At 40.0% G+C, this 24,584-nt stretch overlaps 1 protein-coding gene across 3 annotated transcripts in view; it reads left to right on the plus strand.

The window, feature by feature from the left end:
• Positions 1 to 24,584, plus strand: part of SUPT7L (SPT7 like, STAGA complex subunit gamma) — a 98,966-nt gene that overhangs the window by 17,899 nt on the left and 56,483 nt on the right. For all 3 annotated transcript variants that reach the window (XM_053712659.1, XM_053712661.1, XM_053712660.1), the window contains exons 3-4: positions 1,699 to 2,023; positions 20,465 to 20,702. In XM_053712659.1, the coding sequence (XP_053568634.1) occupies positions 1,699 to 2,023; positions 20,465 to 20,702 (563 nt within the window). The remainder of the gene's footprint in view (positions 1 to 1,698; positions 2,024 to 20,464; positions 20,703 to 24,584) is intronic.

Consider the following 24,584-nt stretch of genomic DNA (forward strand, 5'->3'; position numbering starts at 1 on the left):
TTACATCTAATATCAATCTGTTTCATTCCCTTGATATCCTTTGCTGAAGGAGCAGCAATGCACCACTGAGAGCTAGCTGAACTCATCCTGTCAGCCAATCACAAGAGACAAATGTGTTCTGGCACCAATCACCAGCTAGCACTCACTAGTGTAGGATATGTACATATTCTTTTTCATCAAGAGAACAAAGTACATTTGATGATAGAACTGAATTTAAAAGTGCCTTAAAGGGACATTAAACACTTTGAGATGGTAATATAAAATGATAAATTGTATATAATAAAACAACTCTGCAATATACTTTCATTATTTATTTTGTCCTCTTTGCCTGTAATTCCATTCTGAAATTGTGAGCTTTTCAGTTCCTGTTAGAAATGGAAGTGCAGAACACTGTTAAATCCAGCACAACCATTGGCTGCACACTCTAGTGACCTATTTATAACTGTCTCTAATTGGCCACAGCAGAGAAGGTAACATAAGTTACAACATGGCAGCTCCCAGTGTTTTATAGACACTAAAACTTTACACTTATTTTGTCACTTTTTAAACAACTAATGAAACTTTAAAAAATACATCTACATGTTACTCGTGGACTAATCTTTTCTTTGAATGCATCATTCTATCCAGCATGTATTTAGTGTTTAATGTCCCTTTAAATAACACGCTCTATCTGAATTATGCAAGTTTAATTTTGAATTTCCTATCCCTTTAATAATAACTTTTTTTAGCAAAATGAATCGATGAAAGTAGCAGTGATTGTTTTTGCTGTAATTTTCCTAAAGCAGATATCTTACACTGTTTTTGGTCCTTATAAATGTAATCATTATTTTTCTGCTTCCAATAAAGTACAGGTCAATAGTTGATCAAATATGAATGATTAACCAATTAAACTGGAGATAGTTCACCTCCAAATAGTTTCATTAATTGCAATCTATCTACGCATCATATCTAATGATATATAACAAAATCAGTAACGGTCTGATATAACTGGAAAACATCATATGAAAACGTATTATTCTAAAAAGGAAAACCATGATTTAAAGGGACATGAAACCCATTTTTTTTTTCTTTCATAGTTCAGATAAAGCGTACGATTCTAAACAACCTTCCAATTTACTTATATTAACAATTTTGCTTAGTTTTCTTGGTATCCTTTATTGAAGGAGCAGTACTGCACTACTGGGAAATGGCTGAACACATTGGTAAGCCAATAACAAGAGGCATACATGTGCAGCCACCAATAAGTATCTAAATTCCACCACCTGAGCCTTTCCAGATATGCTTTTCCACAAAGGATACAAAGTAAACAAAGCAAATAAAATAATAGAAGTAAATTGGAAAGTTGTTTAAAATGGTATGCTCTATGTGAATCATGAATGAAAAATTGTAGGTTTCATGTCCCTTTAAATCGGTCTTGCTGACTAGTGAATTAAATCTTAATTTAAATCAAATCCACCCGGGTAATTTCACTTATTTGTAATTACAGTTTTGTGTTTTGATGCTTTTAGAATCTCAAATTTTAATTATTGACTGTTTATTGCTGTACACTTCAGCCTATCTCCTTTTAGACTTGGATCAGATTAGGAGATCTTTGGGAGTTTGTGTATATTACGTTTGGCGCTATAGTACTCGAATAATCTGAACACTCATAGTTCATTTGATAACTTGCCCATTCTTCTTCCCAAATTTGTGTTATAGAGGGAAAGGGGAACCTGTTACAGAACTCGGTTACCACTCCTGCCGTCAGCTGATGTATCAGTCTGTAGCCACTATCCTTGCACACGCTGGATTTGAATGCGCCAATGAAAGTGTCCTGGAAACACTAACCGATATTGCCCACGAGTACTGCCTAAAATTTACCAAGATGCTGAGGTTCAATGTGGATCGTGAAGCTAGACTAGGCCAGACGCCGTTCCCCGATGTCATGGAGCAGGTTTTCCATGAGATGGGCCTTGGCAGTGTTTTGTCTCTGCAGAAGTTCTGGCAACATCGCATTAAGGATTACCATACGTACATGCTGCAGGTAAACATTACAGGAACGTTTTAGAAATGCACCAAGGGTGTGCAGATATTCCCAATTTATTGTTCTTTTCTACCAAACATGTGTGAGATATTTTAAAGGGATACTAAACCCATTTTGTTTTCTTGTATCATTCGGTTAGAGCATGCAGTTTTAAGCAACTTTCTAATTTTCTCCTATTATCAATTTTTCTTCGTTCTCTTGGTATCTTTATTTGAAAAACCACAAATGAAAGCTTAGGAGCCGGGCCATTTTTGGTTCAGAACCCTGGATAGCGCTTGCTAATTGGTGACTGCATTTAGTAACGCAGTCAGCAAGCTCTACCCAGGTGCTAAACTTAAAATGGGCCAGCTCCTATGATTTCATTCCTGCTTTTTAAATAAAGATACCAACATAACATAGAAAAATTGATAATAAAAGTCAATTAGAAAGTTGCTTAAAATTGCTGCTCAATCTGAATCATAAAAGAAAAACTGTAGGTTTAGTGTCCCTTTAATGCTGTAAAAACAAGAATGTTATGGTTTCGCCACCATCCGGAGCTGTATACATTAGGCCATATGAGTACAGTTTGGCCAAACAAGATACAATACACAATATCGTAGTTGGAGATAACATTTTTAATTTCATTTATTTGTTCATTTTCTAACGCTTTAAAAAGATATTTCACAGTTTAAATTTCTCAGTTTTTCTATCATCTTTGTTCCTTTAAGTTCTTGGGTGGGTGGAGAAATCTCATGCAATGGCTTTAGCAGGTTTCCTGCAGTTTTACTGGCTCCATAATATTCTTTAACTGGTCCTTAATCCGCCATTCAAGATCCTAAAATGTCTCTCTTGTCCATAAAGTTTTTGGCTAAATCAGTGCTCGATAAATCTAATTAGGAGCCAGAAAAACGTTTAGCAGCCAGACAGTGGTATTTCTATATAGATATATGGAGAATGACCCAAAAAGTTAGCAGCTGCTGTGCTTGCATGCTTGGATCCAAATGAAACCATGGTCATCCCAGAGGCAGAACATTTTTTAACTTTCTCAATTGACTTTTTTTTTGTCAAAAATTTTCTGCAGGTCATTTTGAAATGAAAGTGATTGTAAAGTTTAATGAATAAGTGCCGCTATCTAAAAATAATCTTAAAAACAGTGGCACTTTCATTTATTAAACTTAGACTCATATTTTTTAAAAGTACTTACCTTTGCGTTATGGTAAACATAACGCCGATCCTCCGCCCGCAGATCCGGCTTTCTTTAGCATATCGATGACAAATCCGGCTTCCTCCTATTGTTGTGTGCCCCCTTTGGCGTCCAGCTCATGAGGCACGCAACGATTGGAGGAAGCCGGATTAGTCATCGTTCTGCTAATGAAGCAGCATATGTGGACGGAGGATCAGCATTATGTTTACCATAACGCAAAGGTAAGTATTTTTAAAAATCTATGCGTCATTATAAAGTTTAATGAATGAAAGTGCCCCTGTTTTTAAGATTATTTTTAGTTACCGGGCACTAATTCATTAAACTTTACAATCACTTTAATTACAATTTTTAATTAGGCAGTTATACTAAAGCATCAGCTTAATATACTGATTCACTGGAGAATAAAACAATTTTTAAAGTTTTATACATTATATTGCAGCAGTTAAAAAGGAGCCAGTGTTACCCTGAATTTGACTGCTCTCTTCAAACAGTGCTTCGCTGTGGCTGCACTGTGTTAAGGGAAATGTACTCAATGCAGCCAGAGCAAAGCGCTGATTAAAGAGAACAGCCTGTTGTAGAGCAGCGCTGCAAAGCGAAAGTGCTAACAGTTCCCTCATGTGTCCCATTCTTTCTGCAGACTTGTTTCTGTGATGACACATGTCTTCATCCACTTAGTACATTAAAGGGACATGAAATTCAAATTTTTTATTTCATGATTCGGATAGAATTTACTAATATTATCTGTTTTGCTTTCTTCTGTTGTTATCCATTGTTGAAAAGTATGCCTAGATAGGTTCAGGAGCAGCAATGCTCCTAATAATTGGTGGCTGCACGTATATGCCTCTTGTCATTGGTTCACATGATATACTCAGTTAGCTCCCAGTAGTGCATTGTTGCTCCTTCAACAAAGGATACTAAGAGAATGAAGCACGTTTTGATAATGTAAGTGAATTAGAAAGTTGTTTAAAATGTTATACTCTGTCTGAATCATGAAAGAAAAATGTGAGGTTTCATGTACCCCTTAACTATATTTTCTAAGGAGAATGTGGAGGCCATTATGGAGCATCTAGAGCCCTGGTTCGTTTAAATAAAAGGAGATGAGTCCCTTTTCTCTTGTAAGGTGTATCAAGTCCACGGGTTCATCCATTACTTGTGGGATTTTCTCCTTCCCAACAGGAAGTTGCAAGAGGACACCCACAGCAGAGCTGTCTATATAGCTCCTCCCCTAACTGCCACCCCCAGTCATTCTCTTGCAACTCTCGACAAGAAAGGAAGTATCAACAGATATGTGGTGACTTAGTGTAGTTTTACCTTCAATCAAGAGTTTGTTATTTTTTTTTTTGAAAATAATTTTTTATTGAAGTTAAAATATAGATTAGCAAACAAGATTCGCCCTGAGGCCAAATTTTACATCAGAGTAAGTAATACATTGTCTATAAACTGACATTATTAGAGAAAGAAAGACAAAATACACATGTAACATAATAATTACATATCAAATCTTCTTAACATAAAAATAGACAAAAGTTTAGGCGAGGTGGAATATAACTTCATTTTGTGTTATATTATTATTCTTAAATGATCTCCACAATACTATACAGAACAATCAATAGGTTATCTGAGTCAAAGATATCAGACTGTGGAGACTTAGCTTATGTGTCAGCCACTTTTGGGCTGAGATATATAGGGGGGAGGGGATATTCAGCGGATAAGCACCGCTATACATATAGGGGGTGCAATGGGAAGGTGGAGGGCGGAGCCTAATATGAGTATAAGTAGTTTAATATACGTGATAGGAATTTAGCAGTGTTCAAGTAGGGAGACCCCAGGGTTGTCTAGACATAAAGCGGATTAGGTTATTCTCTAACATTAAGTTTCCCCATTAATAACCATAGCTACAGCCTTTACCTCAGGGATTCCTAGTGTAATAGGGGTAATTACAAGATCAATAGCAAGAAGGGTCACATGACTATGGGGCGTCTAGAATTTGTAATCTCCACCTATGTAAAATCTTAACACAAACAGTTTAGTTTTAACCTATGTAAAGTGTCATCCAACTGTGGAGGACCATGTATTGTCACTGGCGTTACATAAACTAGTATAATCACTCCAGCTCAGTTATGAGTGTATCTAGAATTTTCCCATAATATTTAATAAACCTAGATGCAACATGTCATGCTCAAAAAGTAGTCTTTAGAAGATTCTTATACTTAAACTATATACAATTTCTAGTACTGGCTTAGAGAATACCGGTATAGAGCAAAGAGCCATGTATGTAGAAAGATGGAGCCCCTCTCATATATATTTATTCCAACTACAGGTCAATACAGTGAGTGAGTTTATAAGTGTCACATAAAATCTATATGGGACATAGCTTCATAAAGAGTAAAGTTTAAGCTAGACTAAAAAGAAGCGATAAAAACCAACATATTGCCTAACTATCTAATATCTAGGTTAGTACTGTATAATAAGACACTCCCTAACTAGACTCAGTAAAGATGTGGCACAGTGGGATATTATCATATGTCATATAATAGTAGCCTCAACGACTGGATTACTCCTGGAATGTCAGAAAGCATCATGGGCCTTATATTAGGAGTAAACTGAAAGAAAAATTAAGTATTCTGTCTCACAAGCTGCATAACTACCAGTCACAGCCTGTGAAGTGCACATCTGGTCTTAGCATAAACCCCCTAGGCTAACTAAAGAGGAAAGACTCATGTAGGTACTAAGTGAGAATGCATAGCAATTAGTAATCGTATAGGTTTGTGCATATATACGGAGCATATATTCTGTTCTTGGAACAAACGTGTGTGACATATGAAGCTAGCAAATGGCTTGAGGAATGCATCTGAACTGTACCTGATTACACTACATATACACCTTCGCTTCAGTCAATCTATGAGCTAATGTGATATTTGAGAATATTAGACCCTGTTCAGTAAGGGAAGTTCACTCTTACCATTACAGCGATAAGCCAAAGACCCAGGTTTAGTAGTACTTGGGATGTGTATCATCCCTTAATCACATACCTATAGTATAATATAGTGGTTAAGTTAAGTGGTAAATATAAAGTATTGCTACCAGTAGATGTTAGTTCTAAAATAAACAAGCTCAGCAGTGAGGGAAGCAGAGGAAGACATTTTGAAAAGGGAAGATTGTGCGTTGCTGATATTAAGGGTTGAGCAGACAGTATCAAAGACCGCAAGTTATCTTTAACATGGCAGGGGATGCATCAATATAATCCCTAACACGCTGTCCTTGACAATCTAATGGCCCAGAGTAAGGATGTAACAGAGAGCATGTTTAAACATAAGAAAATTACTTCTAAGACAGTAAGGTGCTGTGAACTTATACCATGTGTAAATATGACATATACAATTCTTGATAGGAGTTAGTATTAGAATAAGAGGTGATCCAGCAATGCATAGTACTAGGTTGAATATGAACCAGGATTCTAAGGAACACCTAAATACAGATTTATAGGCACAGAATATCTAAGGGTCAGATAGTCCTAACCAGGTCAAGTATCTGCTATGCTTAACAATACGTATACAAGTATTATGTACATATAGTCTCACAACCAGCTAACAAGAATAATATGGCAAAAATAAAATGTAGAAGTGCAAGGCATATACATTAGCCACTATTTATAGTCATATGAGTTAGAATACACACAGCATATATAAGCTTCAAGCTGAGAGGCCTATATGAGATTTGATCTAGACAGATAGTGACATTACTTAAAAACTAAGCAGAGAGAACATATTGCATAAAAAACAAAGTAACTCCTGTAATATTCTGCACTGACAAGAATGAGGTGCTAATATTTGTTTTCACAGCAGCTAGTAGTAATTGTCAGATAGTATATATAACATGCAAAGAGTATTTACAAACATATTAGACCATAAGGCAATAGAGCCTTAAAATTCAGGAGAAGAACATAAATGCTGGCATACAAAAAGGAAAATGCAGGTTCTATCTAATCTGGGTATAAATTGAAAGTTCAGAATAACTTCGCTCTAGCCAATACCCCTTTTATCAGAGTCATCTGCTTGTGAGTGTACCTGAAGGTCAGCCTTTATTAATTTGAAGTGTAAGAATTTCTGACCCACATCACATGTGTCCATCTTGTGCCCCATACAATAGACTCGAAACAGGGGTGCCTGATCAGGGTCTCCATCACCTGAAAAATCATGTAGATATGAAATGGGAAAGTCTCCCAGTGATACAGGGCTCCAGGGTTGAAAACTTGAGGTAACGCTCAGCTTGATCCGTAGCTTTATATCTGAATAGCGAGTACCTTGTGAGGGCTCTGTAGTAATGAACGGACTCGTTGTGACAGTCTCTCCCAGCACCAAAAGCACATTGTTCTTAATGACAGGAACGTACCGCGGGATATCCAGAGCTGGTGAGTAGCCCAGGATCCAGTTCTCTGGGAAATATTGCGCTTCCCCTGGCAAAAGTAAAGTGTTAGCGATCCATGGCGCTCTATTTCTATCTTCTAGCACACCTCTGTCCGGCTCCATCAAAACAGAGCTTCTCTCGTCAGCCAGGGTCCTCTCCGCATCCGTACCTATAACATGTGCAGAAAGATCCGAGCGGATCTGCGGTGTTTCCAGCACTGGTGTTGGTGCTCTATTTTTAAAATATGAAGTTTCCTCACTCTCGTTAGGATCTGTGGCAGCCGCCATTTTAGATGGAGGGTTAACTGCTTCTTCACATTTCTCTTGCAGTACAAGCTTCAGTTCATAATAGTGATAATCGATCTTCTGCATCATTTTCTTTAGCGATGTCTGCAAAAGATCTGTGATGTCTGCCATAACTGGTGGTGCAGTAGTAGTCCCAGAGTAAGGTTGTAGTTATATATCAGGCGCTTCCTACCTCCACGTGGGGAGTCAGATATATCGTCGTCTTGCAGAGGTCTTAAATGATGCTTGGGACCTCGTTCAATTAACGTTTTAAAGCGATTGCTTTCCTCCTTATAGGGAATAACCTCCAAAGTTGAGTTAGAGGAAATAAAATCTAGTGATACTACTTTTAAATGCTATATTGGTAGCAGAGCCACAGACAAACACGTCTGCTCACTCTGCTAGTTAGCTCCGCCCCCCCAAGAGTTTGTTATTTTTAAACGGTACCGGTGTTGTACTGTTTTTCTCTCAGGCAGAAATTAGAAGAAGAATTCTGCCTGGAGATTTGATGATTTTAGCGGTTTGTAACTAAGGTCCATTGCTGTTCTCACACATAACTGATGAATATGGGAAAACTTCAGTTGGGGGAACGGCCTGCAGATTACCTGCTTTGAGGTATGTTCAGTATTTTTATTTCTAGAGAGAGGAATAAGTTCTAGAAAATGCTGACAGAGCCTTGTGTATTTGAGGTAAGCCTGATGCAGTGATTTAACAGCGACTGGGATCATGCTTACAAAACAGGGTAATACTCATGTTAATATTCATATTGCTTAGTGACAAAACGTTTACATGATTTCAAATAAATAGGACGTTTTTTCTCTGAGGGAGATAAGTCTTTATTTGGGGCCTAGTTTCCACATGGCTAGTCAGATACTCCTAGGAGTATTTTCTTAAGGCCCCTCTGACATCCAGTACATGGTGGGAGGGGCCTATTTTAGCGCTCTAACTGCGCAGTTTTAATACAGACTGAGACATCCAGCTTCCCTAGAAGAGTCCTTTGGCATCTGAGAACCATTTCAAAGTGGTTATTTCTACACAAAATCGTATTTAAGGGCAGGTAGGAGCCTCAGCAGAGCTGTGGCATGGTGCTCAATTGATTTTTAACGTTTTTCAATCCGGTTTGGGGCCTAAGGGGTTAATCATTCATTTGCAAGTGGGTGCAATGCTGCTTTAGTCCCTTATTCACACTGTAAAAATTTCAAAGATTTTACTGTATTTTTTCACTGTTTTGCAGTTTAAGTGCTAGTTTTTTTTCTCTTAAAGGCACAGTAACATTTTTGTTTAATTGCTGTTTCACCTTTATTAAAGTGTTTTCCAAGCTTGCTTGTCTCATTACTAGTCTGTTAAACATGTCTGACATAGAGGAAACTCCTTGTTCAATATGTTTGGAAGCCGTTGTGGAACCCCCTCTTAGAATGTGTACCAAATGTACTGATATTTCTATAAACTATAAAGACCATATTATGGCGCTTAAAGATTTATCTCCAGGGGATTCTCTGACTGAAAAGAGGGAGATTATGCCATCTAACTCTCCCCATGTGTCAAAACCTATAACTCCCGCTCAAGTGACGCCAAGTACATCTAGCGCGTCTAATTCTTTTACCTTACAGGACATGGCGGCAGTTATGAATGCTACCCTCACAGAGGTATTCTCCAAACTGCCAGGGCTACAAGGAAAGCGAGACAGCTCTGGGGCTAGAATTAATACAGAGATTTCTGACGCTTTATTGCCTGTGTCCGATAACATAATTTATGCTTACCTGATAAATTTATTTCTCTTGTAGTGTATCCAGTCCACGGATCATCCATTACTTATGGGATATTAACTCCTCCCCAACAGGAAGTGCAAGAGGATTCACCCAGCAGAGCTGCTATATAGCTCCTCCCCTAACTGCCATTACTAGTCATTCGACCGAAAACATGCAGAGAAAGGAAAACCATAGGGTGCAGTGGTGACTGTAGTTTAATGGAAAAATTACCTGCCTTAAAGTGACAGGGCGGGCCGTGGACTGGATACACTACAAGAGAAATAAATTTATCAGGTAAGCATAAATTATGTTTTCTCTTGTTAAGTGTATCCAGTCCACGGATCATCCATTACTTATTGGATACCAATACCAAAGCTAAAGTACACGGATGACGGGAGGGACAGGCAGGCTCTTTATACGGAAGGAACCACTGCCTGAAGAACCTTTCTCCCAAAAACAGCCTCCGAAGAAGCAAAAGTGTCAAATTTGTAAAATTTGGAAAAAGTATGAAGAGAAGACCAAGTTGCAGCCTTTCAAATCTGTTCAACAGAAGCCTCATTCTTAAAGGCCCAAGTGGAAGCCACAGCTCTAGTAGAATGTGCTGTAATTCTTTCAGGAGGCTGCTGTCCAGCAGTCTCATAGGCTAACCGTATTATGCTACGAAGCCAAAAGGAGAGAGAGGTAGCCGAAGCTTTTTGACCTCTCCTCTGACCAGAATAAACGACAAACAGGGAAGACGTTTGTCGAAAATCCTTAGTTGCCTGTAGATAAAATTTCAGGGCACGGACTACATCTAGATTGTGTAGCAGACGTTCCTTTTTCGAAGAAGGATTAGGACACAAAGATGGAACCACAATCTCTTGATTGATATTCCTGTTAGTGACCACCTTAGGTAGGAACCCAGGTTTAGTACGCAGAACTACCTTGTCTGAATGAAAAATCAGATAAGGAGAATCACAATGTAAGGCAGATAACTCAGAGACTCTTCGAGCCGAGGAAATCGCCATTAAAAACAGAACTTTCCAAGATAACAACTTGATATCAATGGAATGAAGGGGTTCAAACGGAACCCCCTGTAAAACATTAAGAACTAAGTTCAAACTCCATGGTGGAGCAACAGTTTTAAACACAGGCTTGATCCTAGCTAAAGCCTGACAAAAAGCTTGAACGTCCGGAACTTCTGACAGACGTTTGTGTAAAAGAATGGACAGAGCTGAAATCTGTCCCTTTAAGGAACTAGCGGATAAACCCTTTTTTAAACCTTCTTGTAGAAAAGACAATATCCTCGGAATCCTAACCTTACTCCATGAGTAACTCTTGGATTCGCACCAATATAAGTATTTGCGCCATATCTTATGGTAAATCTTTCTGGTAACAGGCTTCCTAGCCTGTATTAAGGTATCAATAACTGACTCAGAAAAACCACGTTTTGATAAAATCAAGCGTTCAATTTCCAAGCAGTCAGCTTCAGAGAAATTAGATTTTGATGTTTGAAGGGACCCTGGATCAGAAGGTCCTGTTTCAGAGGTAGCGACCAAGGTGGACAGGATGACATGTCCACTAGATCTGCATACCAAGTCCTGCGTGGCCATGCAGGCGCTATTAGAATCACTGATGCTCTCTCCTGTTTGATTCTGGCAATCAATCGAGGAAGCATCGGGAAGGGTGGAAACACATAAGCCATCCCGAAGGTCCAAGGTGCTGTCAAAGCATCTATCAGAACCGCTCCCGGATCCCTGGATCTGGACCCGTAACGAGGAAGCTTGGCGTTCTGTCGAGACGCCATGAGATCTATCTCTGGTTTGCCCCAACGTCGAAGTATTTGGGCAAAGACCTCCGGATGAAGTTCCCACTCCCTCGGATGAAAAGTCTGACGACTTAAGAAATCCGCCTCCCAGTTCTCCACTCCCGGGATGTGGATTGCTGACAGGTGGCAAGAGTGAGACTCTGCCCAGCGAATTATCTTTGATACTTCCATCATTGCTAGGGAGCTTCTTGTCCCTCCCTGATGGTTGATGTAAGCTACAGTCGTGATGTTGTCCGACTGAAACCTGATGAACCCCCGAGTTGTTAACTGGGGCCAAGCCAGAAGGGCATTGAGAACTGCTCTCAATTCCAGAATGTTTATTGGTAGGAGACTCTCCTCCTGATTCCATTGTCCCTGATCCTTCAGAGAATTCCAGACAGCGCCCCAACCTAGTAGGCTGGCGTCTGTTGTTACAATTGTCCAGTCCGGCCTGCTGAATGGCATCCCCCTGGACAGATGTGGCCGAGAAAACCACCATAGAAGAGAATTTCTGGTCTCTTGATCCAGATTCAGAGTAGGGGACAAGTCTGAGTAATCCCCATTCCACTGACTTAGCATGCACAATTGCAGCGGTCTGAGATGTAGGCATGCAAAGGGTACTATGTCCATGGCTGCTACCATTAAGCCGATCAACCTCCATGCATTGAGCTACTGACGGGTGTTGAATGGAATGAAGGACACGGCATGCATTTTGAAGCTTTGTTAACCTGTCTTCTGTCAGGTAAATCTTCATTTCTACAGAATCTATAAGAGTCCCCAAGAAGGGAACTCTTGTGAGTGGAAAGAGAGAACTCTTCTTTTCGTTCACCTTCCATTTATGCGACCTTAGAAATGCCAGTACTAACTCTGTATGAGACTTGGCAGTTTGAAAGCTTGAAGCTTGTATCAGAATGTCGTCTAGGTACGGAGCTACCGCAATTCCTCGCGGTCTTAGTACCGCCAGAAGAGCACCCAGAACCTTTGTGAAGATTCTCGGAGCCGTAGCCAATCCGAATGGAAGAGCTACAAACTGGTAATGCCTGTCTAGAAAGGCAAACCTTAGATACCGGTAATGATCTTTGTGAATCGGTATGTGAAGGTAAGCATCCTTTAAATCCACTGTGGTCATGTACTGACCCTTTTGGATCATGGGTAAAATTGTCCGAATAGTTTCCATTTTGAACGATGGAACTCTTAGGAATTTGTTTAGGATCTTTAAATCCAAGATTGGCCTGAAAGTTCCCTCTTTTTTGGGAACCACAAACAGATTTGAGTAAAACCCTTGTCCTTGTTCCGACCGCGGAACCGGATGGATCACTCCCATTAATAAAAGATCTTGTACGCAGCGTAGAAACGCCTCTTTCTTTATTTGGTTTGTTGACAACCTTGACAGATGAAATCTCCCTCTTGGGGGAGAGAATTTGAAGTCTAGAAGGTATCCCTGAGATATGATCTCTAACGCCCAGGGATCCTGGACATCTCTTGCCCAAGCCTGGGTGAAGAGAGAAAGTCTGCCCCCCACTAGATCCGTTCCCGGATCGGGGGCCCTCGATTCATGCTGTCTTAGGGGCAGCAGCAGGTTTCCTGGCCTGCTTGCCCTTGTTCCAGGACTGGTTAGGTCTCCAGCCTTGTCTGTAGCGAGCAACAGCTCCTTCCTGTTTTGGTGCAGAGGAAGTTGATGCTGCTCCTGCTTTGAAATTACGAAAGGAACGAAAATTAGACTGTCTAGCCTTAGGTTTGGCTATGTCTTGAGGCAGGGCATGGCCTTTACCTCCTGTAATGTCAGCGATAATTTCTTTCAACCCGGGCCCGAATAAGGTCTGCCCTTTGAAAGGTATATTAAGCAATTTAGATTTAGAAGTAACGTCAGCTGACCAGGATTTTAGCCACAGTGCTCTGTGTGCCTGAATGGCGAATCCGGAATTCTTAGCCGTAAGTTTAGTTAAATGTACTACGGCATCTGAAATAAATGAGTTAGCTAACTTAAGGGCTTTAAGCTTGTGTGTAATCTCATCTAATGGAGCTGATTCAAGTGTCTCTTCCAGAGACTCAAACCAAAATGCTGCTGCAGCCGTGACAGGCGCAATGCATGCAAGAGGTTGCAATATAAAACCTTGTTGAACAAACATTTTCTTAAGGTAACCCTCTAACTTTTTATCCATTGGATCTGAAAAGGCACAGCTATCCTCCACCGGGATAGTGGTACGCTTAGCTAAAGTAGAAACTACTCCCTCCACCTTAGGGACCGTTTGCCATAAGTCCCGTGTGGTGGCGTCTATTGGAAACATCTTTCTAAATATCGGAGGGGGTGAGAACGGCACACCGGGTCTATCCCACTCCTTAGTAACAATTTCAGTAAGTCTCTTAGGTATAGGAAAAACGTCAGTACTCGCCGGTACCGCAAAATATTTATCCAACCTACACATTTTCTCTGGTATTGCAACTGTGTTACAATCATTCAGAGCCGCTAACACCTCCCCTAGTAATACACGGAGGTTTTCCAGCTTAAATTTAAAATTTGAAATATCTGAATCCAGTTTGTTTGGATCAGAACCGTCACCCGCAGAATGAAGCTCTCCGTCCTCATGTTCTGCAAATTGTGACGCAGTGTCTGACATGGCCCTAATATTATCAGCGCACTCTGTTCTCACCCCAGAGTGATCACGCTTACCTCTTAGTTCTGGTAATTTAGCAAAAACTTCAGTCATAACAGTAGCCATATCCTGTAATGTGATTTGTAATGGCCGCCCAGATGTACTCGGCGCTACAATATCACGCACCTCCCGAGCGGGAGATGCAGGTACTGACACGTGAGGCGAGTTAGTCGGCATAACTCTCCCCTCGTTGTTTGGTGAAATATGTTCAATTTGTACAGATTGACTTTTATTTAAAGTAGCATCAATACAGTTAGTACATAAATTTCTATTGGGCTCCACTTTGGCTTTAGCACATATAGCACAGATATCTTCCTCTGAATCAGACATGTTTAACACACTAGCAAATAAACTAGCAACTTGGAAATACTTTTCAAGTAATTTACTATAATATGAAAACGTACTGTGCCTATAAGAAGCACAGAAAAAGTTATGACAGTTGAAAATTAATAAACTGAAAAGTTATAGCATCAAATCTTTGTAAAAAACACAATTTTAGCAAAGGATTGCTCCCATTAGCAAAGGATAACTAACCCTGATAGCAGAAAAAAAAAAAAAAAATACAGAAATAAACGTTTTTTTTTATCACAGTCAACTACAATCTCACAGCTCTGCTGTGAGTGATTACCTCCCTCAAAACAAGTTTTGAAGACCCCTGAGTTCTGTAGAGATGAACCGGATCATGCAGGGAAGACAATAAACTTCTGACTGAATTTTTTGATGCGTAGCAAAAGCGCCAAAAAAGGCCCCTCCCCCTCACACATAACAGTGAGAGAGATCAGTAAACTGTCATAAATTAAATAAAACGACTGCCAAGTGGAAAAAAATAGTGCCCAAAACATTTTTTCCCCCAGTACCTCAGAAAATTAAACGATTTTACATGCCAGCAAAAAACGTTTAACATTAATAAATTGAGTGTTATTAAAAAGCCTGTTGCTAGTCCCTGCAAATTAGGCTAAAGTTTTATGCATACAGTATAATTCCAGTGAAGTGCCATTCCCCAGAATACTGAAGTGTAAAATATACATACATGACAGCCTGATACCAGTTGCTGCTACTGCATTTAAGGCTGAGTTTACATTATATCGGTATGGCAGAATTTTCTCATCAATTCCATTGTCAGAAAATAATAAGCTGCTACATACCTCTTTGCAGATTAATCTGCCCGCTGTCCCCTGATCTGAAGTTTACCTCTCCTCAGATGGCCGAGAAACAGCAATATGATCTTAACTACTCCGGCTAAAATCATAGAAAAACTCAGGTAGATTCTTGTTCAAATTCTACCAGAGAAGGAATAACACACTCCGGTGCTATTATAAAATAACAAACTTTTGATTGAAGGTATGAAACTAAGTATAATCACCACAGTCCTCTCACACATCCTATCTATTCGTTGGGTGCAAGAGAATGACTGGTAATGGCAGTTAGGGGAGGAGCTATATAGCAGCTCTGCTGGGTGAATCCTCTTGCACTTCCTGTTGGGGAGGAGTTAATATCCCATAAGTAATGGATGATCCGTGGACTGGATACACTTAACAAGAGAAATACCCTCACAATTCTCAGAAGCCGAGGCAGGTGAGCTCCTATCTGTGGGTGACATTTCAGACTCAGGGAAGGTGTCACTTCAGTCTGATTCTGAGATGACAGTGTTTAAATTTAAGCTTGAACACCTCCGCTTATTGCTTAGGGAGGTTTTAGCGACTCTGGATGACTGTGACCCCATAGTGGTACCAGAGAAATTGTGTAAAATGGACAAATACTTTGCAGTACCTGTTTACACCGATGTTTTTCCAGTCCCTAAGAGGTTTTCGGAAATTATTACTAAGGAATGGGATAGATCAGGTGTGCCGTTCTCTCCCCCTCCTGCTTTTAAAAAGATGTTTCCCATAGATGCCACCATACGGGACTCATGGCAGACGGTTCCTAAGGTGGAGGGAGCAGTCTCCACCCTAGCTAAGCTTACAACTATCCCAGTTGAGGACAGTTGTGCTTTCCTAGATCCTATGGATAAAAAATTGGAGGGTTTCCTTAAGAAAATTTTTAGACATCAAGGTTTTATTCTCCAGCCTCTTGCATGCATTGCCCCAGTTACTGCTGCAGCGGCTTTTTGGTTTGAGTCTCTTGAGGAGGCTCTACAGGTGGAGACCCCGTTAGACGATATTCTAGACAGGATTAAAGCTCTTAAGTTAGCTAACTCCTTTTTTCTGACGCCATTTTTCATTTAGCCAAGCTAACGGCTAAGAATTCAGGTTTTGCCATTTTGGCGTAGGGCGCTATGGCTTAAGTCCTGGTCAGCAGACGTTACTTCAAAGTCTAAGCTTCTTAACATCCCCTTCAAGGGACAGAGCCTATTCGGGCCCGGTCTGAAGGAGATCATTTCTGATATTACTGGAGGAAAAGGTCACGCCCTTCCTCAGGATAGGTCCAATAAGTTAAGGACCAAACAGAATAATTTTCGTTCCTTTCGAAACTTCAAGAGTGGCGCAGCTTCAGTTTCCTCTAATGCAAAACAAGAGGGAAATTTCGCCCAGTCCAAACCAGTCTGGAGACCTAACCAGGCTTGGAATAAGGGGAAGCAGGCCAAGAAACCTGCGGCTGCCTCTAAGACAGCATGAAGGAGTAGCCCCCGATCCAGGACCGGATCTAGTGGGGGGCAGACTCTCTCTCTTCTCCCAGGCTTGGGCAAGAGACGCCCAGGATCCCTTGGCATTAGAGATTGTTTCCCAGGGATCTTCTGGACTTCAAAGCTTCATCTCCAAAGGGGAGATTTCATCTCTCACAATTATCTGTAAACCAGATAAAGAGAGAGGCATTCTTACGTTGTGTTCAAGACCTGCTGGTTATGGGAGTGATCCACCCAGTTCCAAAGCAGGAACAGGGGCAGGGCTTCTATTCAAATCTGTTTATAGTTCCCAAAAAAGAGGGAACTTTCAGACCAATCTTGGATCTCAAGATCCTAAACAAATTTCTCAGGGTCCCATCCTTCAAGATGGAGACTATCCGAACTATCCTCCCTATGATCCAGGAGGGTCAATATATGACTACCGTGGACTTAAAGGATGCTTATCTCCACATTCCGATTCACAGAGATCATCATCAGTTCCTCAGGTTTGCCTTCTTAGACAGGCATTACCAGTTTGTGGCTCTTCCCTTTGGGTTAGCCACGGCACCAAGAATCTTTACGAAGGTTCTAGGGTCCCTACTGGCGGTTCTAAGGCCACGGGGCATAGTGGTGGCTCCTTACCTAGACGACATTCTGATACAGGCGTCGACTTTTCAAATCGCCAAGTCCCATAAGGACATTGTTCTGGCCTTTCTGAGGTCCCATGGGTGGAAGGTGAACGAAGAAAAGAGTTTTCTCTCCCCTCTCACAAGAGTTTCCTTCCTAGGAACACTGATAGATTCAGTAGAAATAAAAAAAATTCTGACAGAGGTCAGGTTATCAAAGCTTCTAACTTCCTGCCGTGCTCTTCATTCCACTTCTCGGCCGTCAGTGGCTCAGTGTATGGAAGTAATCGGCCTAATGGTAGCGGCAATGGACATAGTTCCGTTTGCCCGCCTACATCTCAGACCACTGCAACTTTGCATGCTCAATCAGTGGAATGGGGATTACACAGATTTGTCCCCTCTGCTAAATCTGTATCAAGAGACCAGGGATTCTCTTCTCTGGTGGTTCTCTCTGGTCCATCTGTCCAGGGGAATGAGTTTCCGCAGGCCAGAGTGGACTATAGTCACGACAGATGCCAGCCTTCTGGGCTGGGACGCAGTCTGGAACTCCCCTGAAGGCTCAGGGTTCGTGGACTCAGGAGGAAGCCCTCCTTCCGATAAACATTCTGGAACTGAGAGCGATATTCAATGCTCTTCAGGCTTGGCCTCAACTAGCTGCAGTCAGGTTCATCAGATTTCAGTCGGACAATATCACGACTGTAGCCTATATCAACCATCAGGGGGGGACAAGAAGCCCCCTGGCAATGTTGGAGGTTTCAAAGATAATTCTATGGGCAGAGGTTCTCTCTTGCCATCTCTAAGCTATCCATATCCCAGGAGTAGAGAACTGGGAGGCGGATTTTCTAAGTCGGCAGACTTTTCATCTGGGGGAGTGGGAGCTCCATCCGGAGGTATTTGCCCAGCTGATTCAACTATGGGGCAAACCAGAAGTGGATCTGATGGCGTCTCGTCAGAACGCCAAGCTTCCCTGTTACGGGTCCAGGTCAAGGGATCCCCAGGCAGCGCTGATAGATGCTCTAGCAGTGCCCTGGTCCTTCAGCCTGGCTTATGTGTTCCCACCATTTCCTCTCCTACCTCGTCTGATTGCCAAAATCAAACAGGAGAGAGCTTCAGTGATTTTGATAGCACCTGCGTGGCCACGCAGGACTTGGTATGCAGATCTGGTGGACATGTCATCCCTTCCACCATGGACTCTGCCGCTGAGGCAGGACCTTCTACTCCAAGGTCCATTCAAACATCCAAATCTAATTTCTCTGCGGCTGACTGCTTGGAGATTGAACGCTTGATTTTATCAAAACGTGGTTTCTCCGAGTCGGTCATTGATACCTTAATTCAGGCTCGAAAGCCTGTCACAAGGAAAATCTATCATAAGATATGGTGTAAATATCTTCATTGGTGTGAATCCAAGGGTTACTCGTGGAGTAAAGTCAGGATTCCTAGGATATTATCTTTTCTCCAAGAAGGGTTGGAGAAGGGATTGTCAGCTAGTTCCTTAAAGGGACAGATTTCTGCTCTGTCTATTCTTCTGCACAAGCGTCTGGCAGACGTTCAGGCGTTTTGTCAGGCTTTAGTTAGAATCAAGCCTGTGTTTAAACCTGTTGCTCCGCCATGGAGTTTAAATTTAGTTCTTAAAGTTCTTCAAGGGGTTCCGTTTGAACCTCTGCATTCCATAGATATCAAGCTTTTATCTTGGAAAGTTCTGTTTTTTGGTAGCTATCTCTTCGGCTCGAAGAGTTTCAGAGTTATCTGCCTTACAGTGTGATTCCCCTTATCTGATATTCCATACAGATAAGGTAGTGTTGCGTACCAAACCTGGATTTCTTCCTAAGGTGGTATCTAATAAGAATATCAATCAGGAGATTGTAGTTCCATCACTGTGTCCTAATCCTTCTTCAAAGAAGGAACGTCTATTACACAATCTTGACGTGGTTCGTGCTTTAAAGTTTTATTTACAAGCTACTAAGGATTTTTGTCAAACATCTGCATTGTTTGTTGTCTACTCTGGACAGAGGAGAGGCCAAAAGGCTTCGGCATCTTCTCTTTCTTTTTGGCTGAGAAGCATAATCCGTTTAGCTTATGAGACTGCTGGCCAGCAGCCTCCGGAAAGAATTACAGCTCATTCCACTAGAGCGGTAGCTTCCACATGAGCTTTTAAAAATGAGGCCTCTGTTGAACAGATTTGTAATGGGGCGACTTGGTCTTCGCTTCATACTTTTTCTAAATTCTACAAATTTGATACTTTTGCTTCCTCGGAGGCTATTTTTGGGAGAAAGGTCTTGCAGGCAGTGGTGCCTTCCGTTTAAGTTCCTGCCTTGTCCCTCCCTTCATCCGTGTCCTAAAGCTTTGGTATTGGTATCCCACAAGTAATGGATGAACCCGTGGACTGGATACACCTTACAAGAGAAAACAAAATTTATGCTTACCTGATAAATTTCTTTCTCTTGTGGTGTATCCAGTCCACGGCCCGCCCTGTCATTTTAAGGCAGGTGTTTTTTATTTTTAAACTACTGTCACCACTGCACCCTATAGTTTCTCCTTTTTCTTGCTTGTCTTCGGTCGAATGACTGGGGGTGGCAGTTAGGGGAGGAGCTATATAGACAGCTCTGCTGTGGGTGTCCTCTTGCAACTTCCTGTTGGGAAGGAGAATATCCCACAAGTAATGGATGTACCCGTGGATACACCACAAGAGAGAGAAATTTATCAGGTAAGCATAAATTTTGTTTTGTCTAATGATCTTGTTATAGGTAGGTGATCACCACTAATAAAACAGGAGTCCCCCCTTGCTGGATGTTTGGATAGTGATTTCTCTGTATCCTTAAAGGGACAGTGTACTGTACTTCTTTTTTTTTTCTTCCTTTTAATGTTTTTCCAGTCATCCACTTTACCTACTGGAGTGTATTAAATTTGAGTACAAATATATCCTTTACCTTTATTTTGTCATAGCTGATTTTGCCCATTATATCCTCACGTATATTGAAAATTGCTTGCACAGTGGTACCCAAGTATTACACTTGTTTACAGCACACTAATAGACCTCTATTGTTATTGAAATTGTTCCACTGTATATTGCCATTTTATAAATTAACATTAATCTTTAGTTTGAGCTTCTCTGTTTTTCACTGTGCGCTTGTTCCATGGTGACTTCGTACAGGTCAGTAAGCAGTTGTCTGAGGAGTATGAAAAGATTGTGCACCCTGAACGCGTGTCAGAAGACACCAAACCCGTGAAGATTAAAGAGGAGCCAGTGACGGACATAACCTTCCCCATCAATGAAGAGCTGGAAGGCGACTTGGCCTCCGGAGACCAGTCCTTGCCGGTGGGAGTCCTAGGGGCGCAGAGTGAGAGATTTGCATCCAATATGGAGGTTGATTCCTCGCCTCAACCATCAGGTAAGTACCTGATTTGTGCCCTGTGGTGCTCACTATGCAGTAACTATATGGAAAGAATTATAAATTACCTAGAGCAGACAACTCTCTGGTTTTCCTTCTCTTTGTCATGTTCAGTGTGATGCACACAGTGACGCACAACAGCAGTGTCAGTGTTTTTCTCCATTTAAACTGGCTGAATGAGTGATTATAAGATTGAAGACACCTGTGATACTAATTAAAGGGACATAATACTCATATGCTAAATCACTTGAAACTGATGCAGTATAACTGTAAAAAGCTGACACGAAAATATCACCTGAGCATCTCTATGTAAAAAAGGAAGAAATTTTACCTCACAATCTCCTCAGCTCAGCAAAGTTCTGTGTAAAAACTTATACTTAGCTGCTCCCAGCTGCAGGTAAAAAATAAATAAAAATGAAGAAATTAACATCAGCCATTCAGCATCAGCAGTGCTGAGGTCATGAACTCTTTTACTGTGATCTCATGAGATTTCACTTAACTCTCATGAGATTTCATTGTTACACTGAATAGGGAAATAACATGAGAGTTCACGAGGCTCATCCCCTAAGCTGTCCTAGGACAGACATACTAATATGCTTCTTAGAAATCCTTTACAATGGGATGTGGCTACTGAGGAACTTTTGAGGTAAAATATCTTTCTTTTTTACATAGAGATGTTCAGGTGATATTTTCTAGTCAGCTTTTTACAGCTATACTGCATCACTTTCAAGTGTTTAAACATTTGGGTATTATGGCCCTTTACGAGAATATTCTGCTTTATAGGGACAGTCTACTTGTACATTTTTGTTGTTCAAAACGATAATCCCTTTTATTACCCATTCTCCAGTTTAGCTGCCAAAAACTGTTAAAATGTACTAGGATAAGAGGCGGCCTTCAACGGCTTAGAAATTAACATATGAGCCTACCTAAGTTTAGCTTTCAACAAAGAATACCAAGAGAACAAAGCAAATTTGTTGATAAAAGTAAATTGGAAAGTTGTTTAAAATTGCGTGCCCTATCTGAATCATGAAAGTTTCATTTTGAATAGACTACACTACAAAATATTTATTGTAAATTCTAAAAGGTATCAATAGTATTGTTCAGGTCATTTTTAGAATGTCTTTATAGAATAAGCAAGACTTTGCTACATACATTGTGCACAATAGCACAATGTTTGGGTGACAAAAGATATTTTAATTTCAACACTCTTCAGGGTGAATGGTGCATTATTTGGTTAAAATGCAAGGGTACCTATAAGATAGAAAGGGTACCTATACTTTAAAATGCAAGGGTACCTATACTTTAAAATGCAAGGGTACCAATACTTTTAAGCCACATCTGTATGTGCTCTGATTAGCCACAGGAAAGAAGGCCAGTTACAAGTATTCAGAAGTGATTTCAAGGGCTTTATCCATGAACTACATTTGATTTACAAAAACTGCAAAATGGTATTTCAATGCTGTTAAGTAAATTATTTTGTTTACAGATCTTTGTCAATGCTGCTATGTTATTTAGCACATTTGGTAAGACTGACTTTAATATCCCTTTATGTTTATGTTAGGGCTGATGCACAACACTTTAACTGTAGTTAATAACCACTGAAAAGAGTACACTTATAGCACTTGAGAGCTTTGTGAATAAACTGGAATTAACCAAGACATTCAAAAAGACTAATCAGAGATTGAAATGATAATGTTCTCAAAGTATACAAGAACCTCACTAAATTAAAACTTAACGTTTATTAATTTAACAGTGCTAAAATTAGCGGAAAACAACACATCATTAAAAACACTAGCTATAATAGAGTCTATGTTATATTAGAAAAAGGAGAGTATTGAGGTAGACATTCTGGGGTCTCAAGTTGGTGATATCTACAGAACTGGCATATTAAGAATAATGAAAATTCTAAATAGTCTGTAGAGTCTGTATATTAGATGTGGGTATGGAGAATATAAGGTGTATTAAAGGACCGTTATCATGCGTGTGTCAATTGGGTTAACTGTTGAATGATTAACAACAATATCACAGTCCTTAAAATCTACTATAAGTGGGTAGTATTTAATGGTTAATCCCTATATGACACTTCAATAGTTATAGCTGTTTGACAATAGGTTTTATGTACCTAATAGTCGAAAGGGTAGTTTTCAGTATCTGAATAGATATTTTTAGCACGGTTAGTTTAAATATATAAGATGTAATGTGATAAGATTACCACTTTGGTTCTCTTAGGTAATAAGACCTAGAAATTGTTAATCATCTTATTTGAAAGCACAATTTGAAAAATGTTAGACAAGCGCGTGTATGAATAGAAAAGGCTGAAGTTAGTGATATTAAATAGCCTACTTTGTAAACTCAACTTGTCCTGAATATATTGCTAAGGTCTAATTCTTGCAATGGTAAACTCATCAACTGTTACCACATGTAGTTTGTTCTAATAATTCATACAGGTGGTTGATTCTACAATTGTATAGATGGAGTTTTTACTGTGTTACATAGTTTTTATAATGTAGATACACAATAGTATTTTTTGTATCTGCTCATGTATATGTTACACTTTCTCTTGTTACGATATTTCCCAGATTCGAATAGAATGTGTTGCACGTTCTCTTGTTAAAATGTAACAAATTGGATTAGGTAGTGTAAATAAAACTTCCATTGTGTGTCATAGTTTTTTAAGTTGAGATTTAATGATTTGCTGTATTAAGATAGACACATACAGGTTTTTATAATGTGCCGTGGTTTATTATTGTTCTCCACGGATTAGATTTTACAATAAGGTTTTCTCCCTTTGGCTAGTTTGTTTGATTCACAAATTTTAGCCACTGAAGGAAAGATAACGTTTAATGAGCATTACTTTTTAGTATGTATTTCTTCTGTGGTAAAAAGTACTCAATGTTAGGCTGGGAGATATTTATGATTTCTACCTTTTTATCTAGTATACATATATTCGGAATAATTTGGTAAATCTCATTAAAGTTAACACACTCGGATTACTAACCAAGTAAAGTACTACTATGTAATACTGGTTGATGTGCGTGTTTTTTCACATGCAAGACCTTTATTCAAATTGTGTCAGTCTTGATTCAGATAAAATACATAGATGGAATATTGCACTTTCCTGTTGAGATTTCTTTATTATAACAGTCTTATTCAAATTATTTGTGACATAAGATGAGTGCCTATGGTTATCTATACCGTCTTAGTTAAACTTATAGAGTATTTTCTTTGCATTCCCTATGAATATAGGAATGTCTAAGTCTGAATACCCACATATGCATTTTTGTTTGACCCCGTAATGTTTAAGGCATATAATTATAGACTCGGCTTTTTGTCCACTTGTCCGGTAACGCCCGGTATCTATATGATTTTTGTTTGGCGCTTTACTATTTAAATTAAGTGTCCGTTTGAAAAAGCCGTAGTTTACGGCGAAACATGTTAGGGACTTAGGGAAATGGTGAGGAGTCTTAGCGAGCTCCTGTGTTTTAGCTGCTTGCTATAATTTGTGCTATGTTTAAAACTGCATAGGCTATCTATTAGGATATAGCCGTAATTTTATGTATTAAAAGGAGATCTATAACTCATATATTTAGACCGGCTTTTAACAGAGTGGCTGCTATCCAATTTGCAATTACCGCTGGGGAACCATACCGCCCCTCCGGTAATTTAACTGACAGCGAAAAGCCATTCCATTATTACAAAACAACATCAGCCGAGTCATAGATATGACTATATCAGGTGCTCTATAATACTTTATTACTACCGGTAAATCAGATTATCGCACCGGTTCTAAATAACATAATAATATGAGCGCTGAATCCTGATTCAATAGCCATATCGGACAGGCTAACAATACAATTGGCTGCTTTCTAAATATTTGACCGT

The sequence above is a fragment of the Bombina bombina genome, chromosome 4, assembly GCF_027579735.1.
Source record: "Bombina bombina isolate aBomBom1 chromosome 4, aBomBom1.pri, whole genome shotgun sequence".
Taxonomy (NCBI): domain Eukaryota; kingdom Metazoa; phylum Chordata; class Amphibia; order Anura; family Bombinatoridae; genus Bombina; species Bombina bombina.